Source organism: Cyclopterus lumpus, chromosome 3 (assembly GCF_009769545.1).
Source record: "Cyclopterus lumpus isolate fCycLum1 chromosome 3, fCycLum1.pri, whole genome shotgun sequence".
Classification (NCBI taxonomy): Eukaryota; Metazoa; Chordata; class Actinopteri; order Perciformes; family Cyclopteridae; genus Cyclopterus; species Cyclopterus lumpus.
In genome coordinates, this window is record NC_046968.1 from 830,497 (window position 1) to 844,135 (window position 13,639).

Here is a 13,639-nt window from a genome sequence, read left to right on the forward strand (position 1 = left end):
TTTTTTTAATAAAAGCAAATCTTAACTTTGAGCTTCAAACTAGTTTCAAACTAGTTTTAAAGTGAAATGCAGCCTGAAGCTCCTCCTGCACTATTTAGGAGCAAAACATACACGTCTATGGCATCAGCATAGACGTGTATGTTTTGCTTGAATATCCTGACCCAGATCATGTGTGTGTGTGTGTGCGTGTGTGTGTGTGTGTGTGCTCTGCTGTACTTACACAAGCCATGTCCAGAGTGATGCAGCTCTTCTGACACTCAGTCCCAGCAGTCCCAGGTTGAACAGTGGAGCAGTCAAAGTAAACCATGGGGGAAAGGCATGATGGTGATGCTGGGTAATAAATAACAAATTCAAGATAAAGAGTATTTGTGAGTATCTCATTTGCATAATTACTTCCACCTTTCACTGTATTTTGGCAGAAAGAAATGTCTCTTTAAACACAATTGTAAAATGATAGGGATTTGAGAAAGTCCATATGTGGAAACCTACGTTGTAGCTGTGTCCCTCCTGGGCAGCTGAGAGCTCCTTTTCGGCAAACACTGTGACAACAGGTATAAGAGTTAATGTCATCAGCAAGCATCCCAAAATCATTCTTTTTCCATCAATACAATTCTGTATCTCTTTTAATAACATACTCTGATGATGCAGACTAAAATGTGCTCTAGCTTGCCCTTTGATTGTCCCCAAGTGTTCTATTTAGTGATGAAATATTAGTTAGATATTGCTACATGATGTTGGCATAATTAATAGAATGATACAAATGTGATATAGATATCCGTGTTACCCTTCAAGATGAATTGTAACATATATGGTGATCCTCTGACTTTACATCTAGCTCCATCCTCTGGTCAACATTTCAAAGTGTCCAATACTTTGGTTCATGACCAGAGACGTGCAACATGAGCGCCATGCTGTGCGGTCATTGTGAGCGTGTTGCCATCGCAAACGTTAACATCTCAAAATACTTAGACTGAGCTTCAAGCTTATTTCCATTGCAGTGGCGCTCCCAGAAATAACACCCTATTGTCTATCTAGTCCACTATGCTCATTTTATTTGAGCGTTTGAATGCAAAGTGTAAAATGTATACCCTGTATTAATGGTGTTTAATAAGTACCCCCGACCCCGTTCTTGTCCTCCTATTTCTCTCTCTCACAGGACCACCGCCAGAGCTTCTGAAGAGACGGCCCCCCCTCCCACATTCTTTCCACGACCCCCTGTACCCTTCTCGTTCCTTCTCCCCTGCATCCCTTCATCCCTCGACCCCATTCCGCTTCCTTAAAAGCCCCAGTACAAGACTCAGTAAGCCATTTCCACACAACTCAAACACTAACTGAAAGAATTATTCAAATATCATAATCATCATTTTGTCAGGAGTCAGCCCACTCAGCACGTTTCCGGAACTAGCAACCCGTAGCTCGGTGCTATCAGAAAAAGCCAGATAGCAAAGAGCAAGAGGATTTAACACAGATTCTAAACATCTTTAGAAAATCCTTCTGCACCAAAGCATCTCTGAGATATGAGCCAAAGAACACAGCAACATGAATCGATTTAGCGCTTACAGTCACAAATGTTGCTTATCTCTGGCTTTTTAAAAACATTTTTCTTCTTCTAATTAACAAAGATTGCTATATTTGGATGTATTGAACACCATAAGTAATATACAAGTGAAATATATGGTTTGATACATGAGAACATTTAAATTGCCCAAATGCCCATTTCGCCTAATTTATTTGTAATAAAACCTCTCTAACTTTGTTCTGCTACACTTTTTCAAAGTCAAACTTTGCAGAGAGACTGATCACATAGTGTGCTATGATCTCTGCTGTGCTCTGCTGTTTCTGTGCATCCTTCCAAGAGATAATCATCCTGAAAGTGCTTTTTCTTTCTAGGCGAACCTGGAAATTCAACTTTTGCTGTCTTTCATCTTTATTTACTCTTAACCAGTAACACATATAATAATATTTACACTTCTGAACAAAAGCACACATGGTTTGCCTTTATTATAACACCAACATTATTCAAATAGCCTTTGTGGTTGCAGAGATACAGCTTTTTTAGTTTGGGTATGTTATTTCGAGCAGAAACCTAGAAAATAGGTCGGGGCTTAAAAGGTCATTAAGCCAACCCTCTCGTTCCATCTCGCAATAAACCATCTGTAAACTTATATCGCTATTGCCGTGGTCTTTGTTAGTGAACCCTAAAATGGATTATATTCTCAATCTACAACTCACTATGAAGTAAACTGTTGAGTGTGTATTACATGACCCCATAATAGCCAGCTGCTGGCATCGTTACACTTTATTTATTTTACCATGTGGAGCCGTCGTTGTTGATAGTCTCTCCAGCAGGAATAATGGTGTCTTTATCGTAGCAGGGACAGTTTTGTTTGGGCACACAATGCCCCTCCTCGTTCTTGTAGGTTCCCTCGGCACAGCCACAGCCGTCTACTGTGGTGAAGCTGGTCTGGCAGGAGTAGTCAGGTTGGCTGAGGGAACGGCAGGTACGACTGCAGCAGGTCATGTTGTACTCATACACTGTTCCTGCTTGACATGATGTACTCAATGTGCCTAGTGGGGGAGATACGATTGGAGTCTTAGCATGAGAGCCTATCTGCTAGATGAACCCCATTTTGCATGCATGCAAATTGTTACAGATATCAAATGGTGTAATTGCACCTGGCCCTTTTTAACACAGTAAGAATGTTATGAATCTCTTGAAAACACAGCTCCTCCTTATTACTGCAGGAATACAAAATGGTCCTCGGTGTTTTATTTACCACAGATGGTCGCCCTCCAGCCACTGATGTGGATTCCTGCCACTGAACAGGCAAAGACATACGACGAGACCGCAGCACACATGCAGTCCTCAGCCTTCACACAGTTACAGCTGTCATACATGCAGTTCTGTGAGGAGACACAGCAGGCACATTATACAGGGACAATTCTTTTCTTTATTTGTCATTACAGCTTTGTGTGTGCAGACTTACATCATTGAATATGTTGGGGCTAATGACAGAGTGGCAAGGAGCAAACACTCCTTGAGGATCCGTTAGTTTGGAGCACCAGTACTTGGCATAACTCTCTGAGACACAGAAACATACACAGATGAAGCACTTACATCATATGCCCTGAACACAGCATGGTTAACTCTAAACAGTGTTTTGGTCATTTCATTCATATGCTATGCTTCCCAATGATATGACAAACATTACACCATGTGAAGTGACAAGACATTGAGCAGAGTCTAGCTGTACCCTTGCTGGTGCTTTGATGGCAGGGGTGTCCAAAGAGTGCTTTCATGTCGTGGCAGCTGGCTCGAGTTTTCCATGTGTTGGCGAACGCGACTGCGGTGCCTTCCACCAGCCCACTCATCACCATGAAGTCATCACTCATTTTGTTGTTGAAGTTCCCACACATTCCTGATGGGCGAGGTGACACAGAGACGAGCGTTTAACAACAGAAACTCTTTTTACTGAGTATAGCTGCTTGGTATTTGTACTGGAGGCCATTTCCACACAGTAAAGCATTAATGTTGAGCCATACCAGAGAGGGTTCCGTTGAGTGAAGTGTCAGCTGAGATGAAGACCTGCATCACCGGGGACAGCTGGACCATCACTTGAAGGCCCATCTTGAGTTGGATGGCGATGTAGAAGGATGATGGTCTGAAGGCACTCACCTCCGCTGCAGTAGGCAGAACCCAGTGAAAGAAATCAAAGGCTCACCAACTTGTTGCTTGAGATATAAATGTTAAGCTTAAAATCTCTGTATGTTGGATTGGAGCCATCTGTTCATTTATGTGTATCTAACGCATCATTGCAAATTCATAACTTTTTATTCATGTTATACATTTTTTATTCTGACCTTGAGTAAATTGGTTAGGGCTGTAACTAATGACTCGACAAAAAGACTCAGGACCTTTTTTGTTGGAAACAATTAGACTTTACATGCTGTGTGTCTTCTGTAATGTTATTTGAAGTAACTCACGTGTAAACAGAGGAAGCTGAGAAAGAATGTGGTTCACGTAGACCTGCCCAGTTGCCTGAATTTTAATAACCTGACAGATGGAAAGACACACTTTAGATGATATCCAACAGGAGTCCAACAGCATTTGCAAATAATTCTGTGAGGGTTGCACACATTTGACATTATCAGGTAAGCCATCAAAACAATAATACCACACAAACTGCTATGCAAAATAGAAAAGTAGTTGCAAGTTCGACATGGATCTGTTCAACGTTTGTGTGTGTGTGTGTGTGTGTGTGTGTGTGTGTGTGTGTGTGTGTGTGTGTGTGTCTGCATCTGGAGTTTACCACAGAATTGTTGTATAGACTCAGAGTTACAGCTCTGAGGCAGGTCCTTCTGTCATCAAGACCACACTTGACCAGGTCCACCAGCACAGTGAAGAAGCCATCACTTTGCTGCAACACACATTGGGACTTTAATAAGGACTGAAAGAATGACAGCGGGTGACAGTCAAATAGATACCAGCCATACGCAGGATCTGTTTCAGGACATACTCAATAACACAGCACATTCATTACATCATATCATGCAGCATGATCCCACAAACTGCATGACACACATTGGTGGTGCATGTGAACTTCCTTCCACTGCAGTAGCTGGGAAGACACACACCGGACACAAGCTTTCAATCTTGTAATCCTGCCCAGAAAAATCATTGCATTTTAAGAGATTTTCACATGTCATCAGCAAAATTATCTGGAATTATTATCATAATATTCTTAGTTGAGGAAATGTAATTACATATGTATAATAAATGTAATATACATATAAATGTATAATACATATAATAGAATGATTAAAGAATATTTTGTATTAGTATCTATTCATTTACTTGGATACTAATACAGCCTTCCATATAGGGTCCCCTATTCATGCCAATTAAAATGTGTATATTGTAAATGTTTTGGTGTGTGTATGTGTGTGTGTTTGTAATGGTAAATGGACTGTACTTGTAGATCTCTTTTCTAGTCTTCCGACCACTCAAAGCTCTTTAACACGACATGACATCATTCACCCGTTCACACACTGATGGGAGGAGCTAAGGATCCACCTGTCTATCAGGACTAACTAACATTCACACACTGATGGGAGGAGCTAAAGTTCCACCTGTCCATCAGGACTAACTAACATTCAAACACTGATGGGAGGAGCTAAGGTTCCACCTGTCCATCAGCAGTAACTAACATTCACACACTGATGGGAGGAGCTAAGGTTCCACCTGTCCATCAGCAGTAACTAACATTCACACACTGATGGGAGGAGCTAAGGTTCCACCTGTCCATCAGCAGTAACTAACATTCACACACTGATGGGAGGAGCTAAGGTTCCACCTGTCCATCAGGACTAACTAACATTCACACACTGATGGGAGGAGCTAAGGTTCCACCTGTCCATCAGGACTAACTAACATTCACACACTGATGGGAGGAGCTAAGGTTCCACCTGTCCATCAGCAGTAACTAACATTCACACACTGATGGGAGGAGCTAAGGTTCCACCTGTCCATCAGCATTAACTAACATTCACACACTGATGGGAGGAGCTAAGGTTCCACCTGTCCATCAGGACTAACTAACATTCACACACTGATGGGAGGAGCTAAGGTTCCACCTGTCCATCAGCAGTAACTAACATTCACACACTGATGGGAGGAGCTAAGGTTCCACCTGTCCATCAGCAGTAACTAACATTCACACACTGATGGGAGGAGCTAAGGTTCCACCTGTCCATCAGCATTAACTAACATTCACACACTGATGGGAGGAGCTAAGGTTCCACCTGTCCATCAGCATTAACTAACATTCACACACTGATGGGAGGAGCTAAGGTTCCACCTGTCCATCAGCAGTAACTAACATTCACACACTGATGGGAGGAGCTAAGGTTCCACCTGTCCATCAGGACTAACTAACATTCACACACTGATGGGAGGAGCTAAGGTTCCACCTGTCCATCAGGACTAACTAACATTCACACACCGTAGAACAGCTACAGGAGACATTTGGGGTTAAGTGTCTTACCCAAGGACACATCTACATGGGCTAGTGGAGCCGGGGATCGAACCACCGATCCTCTGATTGAAGGACGACCCTACTCACCACCGATCCACAGTCACCCCTATATGTTTGTATCTGATGTGTCTGTCAGCATCTATGCAGTTGGTTTATCAACCCCCCGTCCTTCTGATGGTCCAGTGTGTGTGTGGTTGATCACTCATCATGATGTGAACTACCTTAGCCAGGACGTAGGAGCAGTCCCCATGGAAGGTGTAGTCTTTTCCATCGAAGGTGTTGATGTGAGCCCCGCCCTCCACAGAGCACATTCCTGGACAGTTCTCCTCCGTACACGTCCACTGTCCACTCTCACACACACTGTCAGCACACACACACATACATAAATAATGATTATTTTACCGCTGTGTATTCAAGGTGAATGCATTTAACTGCACTCTATTTGTAGTTGTCCCATAACTGTACATATTCAATCTCACCAGGATCCACAGCTGTAAGAGTAGGACTCTCCTGACTTGTAGATGTTGTTGTTGTGCAGACACGGACACTGGTCCACTGCAACACAGCCAGTGCTACTAATGTCATCCAAGACCGTTCCTGAGGAATTAAGGAGATATGACAATTAGTACTGTCATGAGACGTGATTGTGGTTGTGTCTGCTTGCATCGTGTGTAACCACTGCAGAGTTCAATGCGTGTGGATACCGGCAGGGCAGTGGCAGCCTTCTTTGCCGTGGCTGTGACACGTCTGGCTGGCCTGAGGCGTGGAGCAGCTGTCAGCACATGAACTGCTATACTCCATGTACTCCATGTTGTATGGACATGGCATGTCTGCGGAGACAAACACTTTATTATTGATGTACCAGAAACAAGCAAAATCACTCCAAGTGATTGAGGACCAGTCCAGGGACAGACAATTCAGTGAAGTGCATGTAAGCCATCTTTAGGTGATCACCCTTACAGCAAAATGTAGCATTCCTCCATTGACTGGGCTTGCCACCTGCGTGGGAACACTGTCTGGAGTACTCTGAGATGGTTTTGCAGAGGAAAGACTCAGTGTGGTTTTCATTGTTGCACATATCAGCCATACAGGCTTTTGTGAAGGATTCCAAATCCAGAAGGTTCTGGCAATTACTGAATGAAGCACTGGAGAAGATCTCGTCACAGAATTGCTGAAAAACAAAAATCCGTCAATGGCACAATTAAGTGTTGTATTGTTACCTTGGTAAAAGTGTAATAACCAACCGTTCTTGAATTATTCCATCAAATAAGGTCAGCAAATTTCATCACGGATAAAATGAATGAATATTAAAAAGCTACGTTTTCTGTCTTGGTGGTTCTTTTCAACTTTGGCAGGGATCAGAAAGTATGGGGTATCTCATTCTTCACATCTGTGGCTTCACGAGATGTGTAACGCATGTGTTTGGAGTATTATATGTATAGAGTTACCTTATCGCCACAGCTCAGGACTGGGTTGAGCGCAAGCTCCTCACAACTCTCTGTTGGCTCATTCACATTGTAGGAGTCAGCATAGTCTGTGACAGACAGCTCAGCTCCTAGAGTGCAGTCACACGACAATGCTCATTGTGATTGTTCAATAAAAACATAGAATGCACTTTGTTCCCCTTTTTGGGAATGTTAAACATTTCAAGTCAAAAATTATTAAAAAATGTTCAGTTAAACAAACAGTCAAACAAAAGACAGCATTTATTGAAATATCTTGAAATAGTCATTAGCTCGAAGACCTTCAACCTTGTAAGTGTGTATGTATCCGTAGAGCTAAATATTCTGTCAGTAATAAAGTAAATAATAGTAATTAATAGTAATGTCTTTTTTCCCTGCTTTGAGGTTTCATCAAATCACAGTAGTTGTACTAAGGATATATTTAACACTGATTAAAAAAAAATATATACTTTAATGTCAAAGTGAAAACAAATTGCTATAAATTGATTAAAATAAAGTTAAAATTCATAAAAGCAAACAGGTGGATGGATACTTCAATTATTTAACGTGAATGGAGATATATTATTTATATTTTCATTTTGATATCAAAGTATTAATTTTACTGATCAGTGTAAAACAATTATCTTAAAATCCACTTTAATTCCTGAGATATCCAAAGAGACACAGGACATTTGTGTGCCACTTCCATAAGATGATGCAATGCTAATATTAAGGAATACGCAGTAAATAGGGAGCTTGATGAGTACAAAGAAAAAGGACCTCACCGTCTTTCATGAAATCATTGGTTATGCCGTCATAGTTTCCACAGAGTCCACATGTCTGGTTCCGGTATTTTGTATCTATTTCAATCTGTGAACACGCCCCAATCAAACAGTAGTTATTGGATATTTAGTATACCATTAATCATTCAAAGCTGGTTGTTAAGATGTCAACATGTTATTAATGGATATTTGACCTGTGTAATTATTTCTATGTAATCCATTTTGGAATTTAAGCTGGTCATACTCATGTGCTGTGTGTGAGCTCTGCCATGGACTCTCTCTCGTGGTTTGGATAATTATTAGTAAAGTTTTGCTTCTCCAGCTGGTGCTTGACCTATGGTTTAGGTTATGCTGTGCTCTTCAGGCTTTGCTTATTTGTATTGTTTGCACATTGCTCCAGGACATATCCCACAAACTCCTCCAGTGACCAAACATTGAGGTGAGGCTTCTCCCAATTACCTGAGCCATGGAGGTTACTTTGTTTTAGTGCAGTTCGTCTGCAACGTTTCAACTCAGGTTGGGCCGAGGAAGAAGAACTGATTTTGGTGGATAGCGCCATTGGCATTGTTCAAATGTTTTCACTTAAACTGTGATGGGAGACACATTTAGTTCAATTGTCATAATTATTGAGACCATGAACAGTACATGAAAGTGCTCCAGTACAGACTACTCAAGGCCCGACGTTATTGACTGAAAACAAATGTGTAATTGCTCAAAGTAAAACGGTGTGGAGTTGAAATGAGCACATATCGTTTGTCCTTTAATAAATGGTTCATCTGAACTCCGTAAGAGTATTAGGTATCGTGGCACATGGACTGCTGCTCACCGAGTGCAACACTATGGCTCTTATGTATTTGGTTTCAATAGCTTTTGGACACCGATGGAGTTCTGCAGCAAAAAGGGATGTGATAAATGAAATGATCAAATATTATCAGCCTTATCCTTTTAACAATTAAAACAGTGTGTTTGTTTGCACGTTATGTATGCACACAAAACGAGCATGTACAGAAACAGGTAGAGTCAGATCCTGCTGAGCTGTTTGAGGCAGGCTCACAATGTGTCCTATTTTCAGTGTGTTTAAAAGTCCATGACCTGAGCACAAACAGGACACACACGTGTACATATGAGAGGATGTGCTACATACATCCATGGAGTCATCCAGGTTCCAGATCAATTGAATTCCCATCTTAGCATCAACAGTGATACCAGATGTGGTTCCCATGACAGTCACCCCTGATATGACGTATGGCAGAGACACCCTGCAGCAAACACAGAGAGTTAGTGTGAACATTAGACAGAGAGCAACAGCTGACACAGGAAGTTGTATTCTAATGAGACCAAATAATAACTATATGTACCGTGAAAGTCATAGAGAGTCATGAGTAGCTTAATGCTTCAATCATCTCAGACAGTGCCCCGCCCTCCCAAAGGGATACAGAATAAAAGCATGTATACAATCTGGATACCTTTGTCTTGCTGCTATTTGCTGTTGCAGGCAACACATTTACTGATGATAACCAGGAAATGTAAAACCAAAAAAATAGCTTTGTGATTATGACATTTAGTGATCCTTTAACATACACCAGCTCATTTGATTAAATGTTAATATCTATAATATTGATTAATTCAGCTTGAAATTCTCCAAGCTGGGAATATGTTTTACTACCAGCCACACAGCCTTTGTTTGCACTTCCCTTTAACACACGGTTAAGGTTTGAGAAGGTGTCTGTTTTTAATGCTGCCACTGTAAGGCACTGAAATTGTACATTTTCAAATCCTTTGATTCAATATTTAGACATCCATGTGATTTAGAGATCCTATTCTTGATGTGATTAGGCATATAGATAGGATGAGGTATATACTGAAATGCAATGCGCACAGCCTAAAGACTTTAAAGAGACACAGCTGTAACCAGGGTTAGGGCGAGAGCAAATACTCTGTTTCAGTGCTTCCCTTTCTGTTGATGCACATTCACGGCCCTAAAACCCTTCATCGTCAGCAACCAGTAAGGTTTATCATCTTTAATTTGAGCTGATATCAAACTTGGTCATTTAACATCCAGTAATTATATAAAACTGGGTGGAAGATGGAAGCTGTTCATTGGAATGGATAATATTAATTCAAGACTTTAAAACAAGTAACTGGTGCGTTTTGATTGGGATTGAGGTCATTTTTCTACGAGCAAAACTGTATGTCACCAGAATTATTGGAATGATGATCACATACATTAAAAATCAATACCTAAGTAAAGATGGCTAAAGACGTATCTATGAGTCTTATTGTAGTCAATGGATTTTCATCTTTGATCTTTTTCTGCTTGGGAAAGAATTAAAGAATCTAAAACACTAACAGTCAATTTATTTGCTTTTTTCAAAGCTTTAAATCGTATTACACTTTTTTTCAGCGAATAAAATTGCGGATCGAGATAGTTTATAAAGTTAACTATCGCCATGACTACTGAGCAACCTCTATCCTCTGAGGCATGTGTTTGAAAGCTAGCAAAACAAATGGCCGGACTAGTGTTTTCAAGGTAAAGAACATATTTCTAGTAATTAAAAAAACTATGGTTCCATTCCATTATCCAAACCGCTTATCCTATTGAGGGTCGTAGAGGCGCTGGAGCGATCCCAGCTGACATTGTGAGAAGGCTGGACGGGTCTCCAGTTTATCACAGACAGACAACCATCCACGCTCCAGTTCACCCCTACGGGCAATTTACAGTCTCAAATGAACCTGAGCTGCATGTCTTTGGACTGTGGGAGGAAGTCGGGGAACCCGGAGGGAACCCACGCTGCCACGAGGAGAACGTGCAAACTCCACACAGGATCCTTGGGATCGGGGATTGTAGCTGGGCCCCCTGCTAGTCACTGCACCACCATGCAGCCCTAATACTAACGTACTGAATGTAAATATCTAAAACAGAGATCTTAGGGTGCAACACGGAAGATATGCGGTACAGTGTCTCAGGGATGCATGACTAACTTACGGCTTTTCATCGACGGTCACTGAGCTCTTGGAGAGCTCCACCACTGTTCCTTCAAGCACCATGATGATGTTGCTGATGGTGGGGACATTGTTGACTGTCTTGCGCCTCATCTGGATGTTGAAATGTTCGTAGCTGTCCTTACACTGGGAGGCCACTACATGGTTACAACTTGAGGCCAGCTGGAAGAAATGTCCATCAAAGGTCTTCCAGTGATTTTGTCCCCAAGTCGTGCACACTTGGCCGATGTGATTTGCATCAGCTACAACACAATATTAACATGTCAAAACATCTGTTTAATTAACATGAAGAGTTGAGCAAAAATCTATTTGGGGAATTTGCACAGTTACCTGAACTCAGGCTTAGTGTCTGTAGAGAAGGAATGATGGTTACTGTAGTAAAGGGAAGAAATAATCCATGTTACATTTAGAAATGTTTCCCACAGTAAGTACCAGATGTTCTGTATCAGCTTGTTCTGACACTGAGGCGTACACTCAGTAAACAGTGGCATAGGACACCCCTGAAATCTGATTGGCCACCCCACTATCCTTGATAAACCATCTGCTCGGTCAATCAGAGTTAGTTTGAACCGTTAGACATTATTTCGATACTTTTGTTGGGATTTAGGATTTTTGACTGGGATGGTTGAAATGAATATATATTTTTTGGCTGTGTTGGTATATTTAACATTTAATTACAAAATGTAAAAACAGGAATGTAATAAACGGTAAGATACTGTAATGTTAGTAATGAAAGTCAATATGAGTCGTGTAGACGAATATGTTAAACAAATGCTATTCAGACCACATGAGTTAGTGCCTCACTTGGGCACGAATGCACTGTTGTAGATATAAAACATATAATAACAAGTATTATTTGTATTTCACCTATTACCTATTATAATTTGTAGACAAATGTAAAGGAAATGTAGAAGTTATCGAAAGATGTTAAATATCTCGTTTTCTTTCCTTCAGCTTACACCAATATTAACTTCTGCTCACACCATCCAATTATACTGTATGCAATAAGTGTGAAGCTGTAAGCATTCTTCGTGTAATAACTCACCAGTTTGAGTCAGTGAGCCAACCAGCAGCGTCAGGAAGACGAGCCATGATGTGGATTGAAGTCCCGTGGTCCCCATGTTTGGTCCTGAGGACTGACCCACTGTGAAAGTGCTCACCTGGAGGACAAATCCCTTTATAAAGGTACAGGTGGAGAAGAGAGAGAGAGAAGAGAGAGAGAGAAGAGAGAGAGAGAAGAGAGAGAGAGAGAGAAGAGAGAGAGAGGCAGGTCCAGCTCCAGATATATTCCTTGTGGTTGTCAATTACATATAAAATAAATACCTGACACACACATGGTTACCAGCTTTTACTAGTATTGTTATCCCATCATCACTTCTATCACTGCGCCGAGTAGCTTGTTCACCCAACTTGGTAAATGGTAGAAGAACTTGGATAGCGCCTTTCATGTGTCCACTCAAATTTGTGTGTTAAGTGTCTTGCACAAGGACACACACAGGGATCGAAGCACCGATCTTCAGATTGAAGGACAACCCGCACTAACTCTGAGCCACAGCCATTCCAACATGGCATGATGGGTTAAATGGCTGAATAAGATGGAGCCTTTCTGAAGTTACATCGTTTTGAGTGTAATATTTTAAAAAGCCAATTGTCTACTCGAAACATGTTTTCCTTCACCTTCCCCAAACTCAGTATCCTAATGTATGTGAATATATATATATATATATATATATATATATATATATATATTTATATTTATATATAAATAGCACCTCAATATATGAAACCTGACTGTTTGAGCTTTGTCTTAACACTTGACCTTTCAATTTGTGTGAATAGGCCACATTGTTCAGATGTAAACATGACGTGTGTTGCTCTAAGGAGGTATGAAGGATTATTTGGTATGTGTTGATGTCTCAGGTTAAATAATCCTCATTGACTCAGCTCCCTCAATCCAGGATATGCATCCTGTGGTGCATCTTTGATGCAAATAACTCTGCTCTGCTTTGTTTGTGTTGTGTCAATAATGACCTATATCATGGTCCCTGCTGTGCCTCTCCCTCCTCCCATCCTGTCTTTTTTTCCTTTCGTGTGTTTCGCGTTGGACCCCCGTTTGTCCTGTGTGTGGGTGTATGTGTGTGTCTGCCTGGATGTGGCCAATTAACCTGCACACATGCAACCCATTCACTCATCGAGGACCACAGTATATCTACCCCAGTTCTCCCTCCACTCCTCGCCAGATCTTCTGTCTTCTCACACTGAACAACTACTACTGACAAACCTGTGCTTTCGTCAGCCTCAGTCCCACTGATCCCCTTCGGAACCCCCTGGTCTCAGCCGTACCGACCCAGACGACCACCAGCCCGCTCATGGATTC

General features: G+C 41.4%; 1 protein-coding gene across 1 annotated transcript in view; it reads right to left on the bottom strand.

Annotated features, from left to right (window-relative positions):
- Nucleotides 1-12,390, bottom strand: part of LOC117751005 (mucin-5AC-like) — a 98,012-nt gene extending 85,622 nt beyond the window's left edge. Inside the window, exons 1-19 of the mRNA XM_034562502.1 lie at nucleotides 12,308-12,390; nucleotides 11,593-11,634; nucleotides 11,246-11,504; nucleotides 9,404-9,518; nucleotides 8,263-8,347; nucleotides 7,484-7,590; nucleotides 6,996-7,206; nucleotides 6,740-6,865; nucleotides 6,515-6,632; nucleotides 6,257-6,395; nucleotides 4,311-4,418; nucleotides 3,985-4,054; nucleotides 3,544-3,681; nucleotides 3,255-3,419; nucleotides 2,988-3,082; nucleotides 2,778-2,904; nucleotides 2,313-2,568; nucleotides 490-539; nucleotides 221-330 (exon numbers count right to left, since the gene is read on the bottom strand). Coding sequence (XP_034418393.1) covers nucleotides 221-330; nucleotides 490-539; nucleotides 2,313-2,568; nucleotides 2,778-2,904; nucleotides 2,988-3,082; nucleotides 3,255-3,419; nucleotides 3,544-3,681; nucleotides 3,985-4,054; nucleotides 4,311-4,418; nucleotides 6,257-6,395; nucleotides 6,515-6,632; nucleotides 6,740-6,865; nucleotides 6,996-7,206; nucleotides 7,484-7,590; nucleotides 8,263-8,347; nucleotides 9,404-9,518; nucleotides 11,246-11,504; nucleotides 11,593-11,634; nucleotides 12,308-12,383 — 2,397 coding nt within the window. The 5' untranslated portion in view covers nucleotides 12,384-12,390. The remainder of the gene's footprint in view (nucleotides 1-220; nucleotides 331-489; nucleotides 540-2,312; nucleotides 2,569-2,777; nucleotides 2,905-2,987; nucleotides 3,083-3,254; nucleotides 3,420-3,543; nucleotides 3,682-3,984; nucleotides 4,055-4,310; nucleotides 4,419-6,256; nucleotides 6,396-6,514; nucleotides 6,633-6,739; nucleotides 6,866-6,995; nucleotides 7,207-7,483; nucleotides 7,591-8,262; nucleotides 8,348-9,403; nucleotides 9,519-11,245; nucleotides 11,505-11,592; nucleotides 11,635-12,307) is intronic.
- Nucleotides 12,391-13,639: the final 1,249 nt, after the last annotated feature.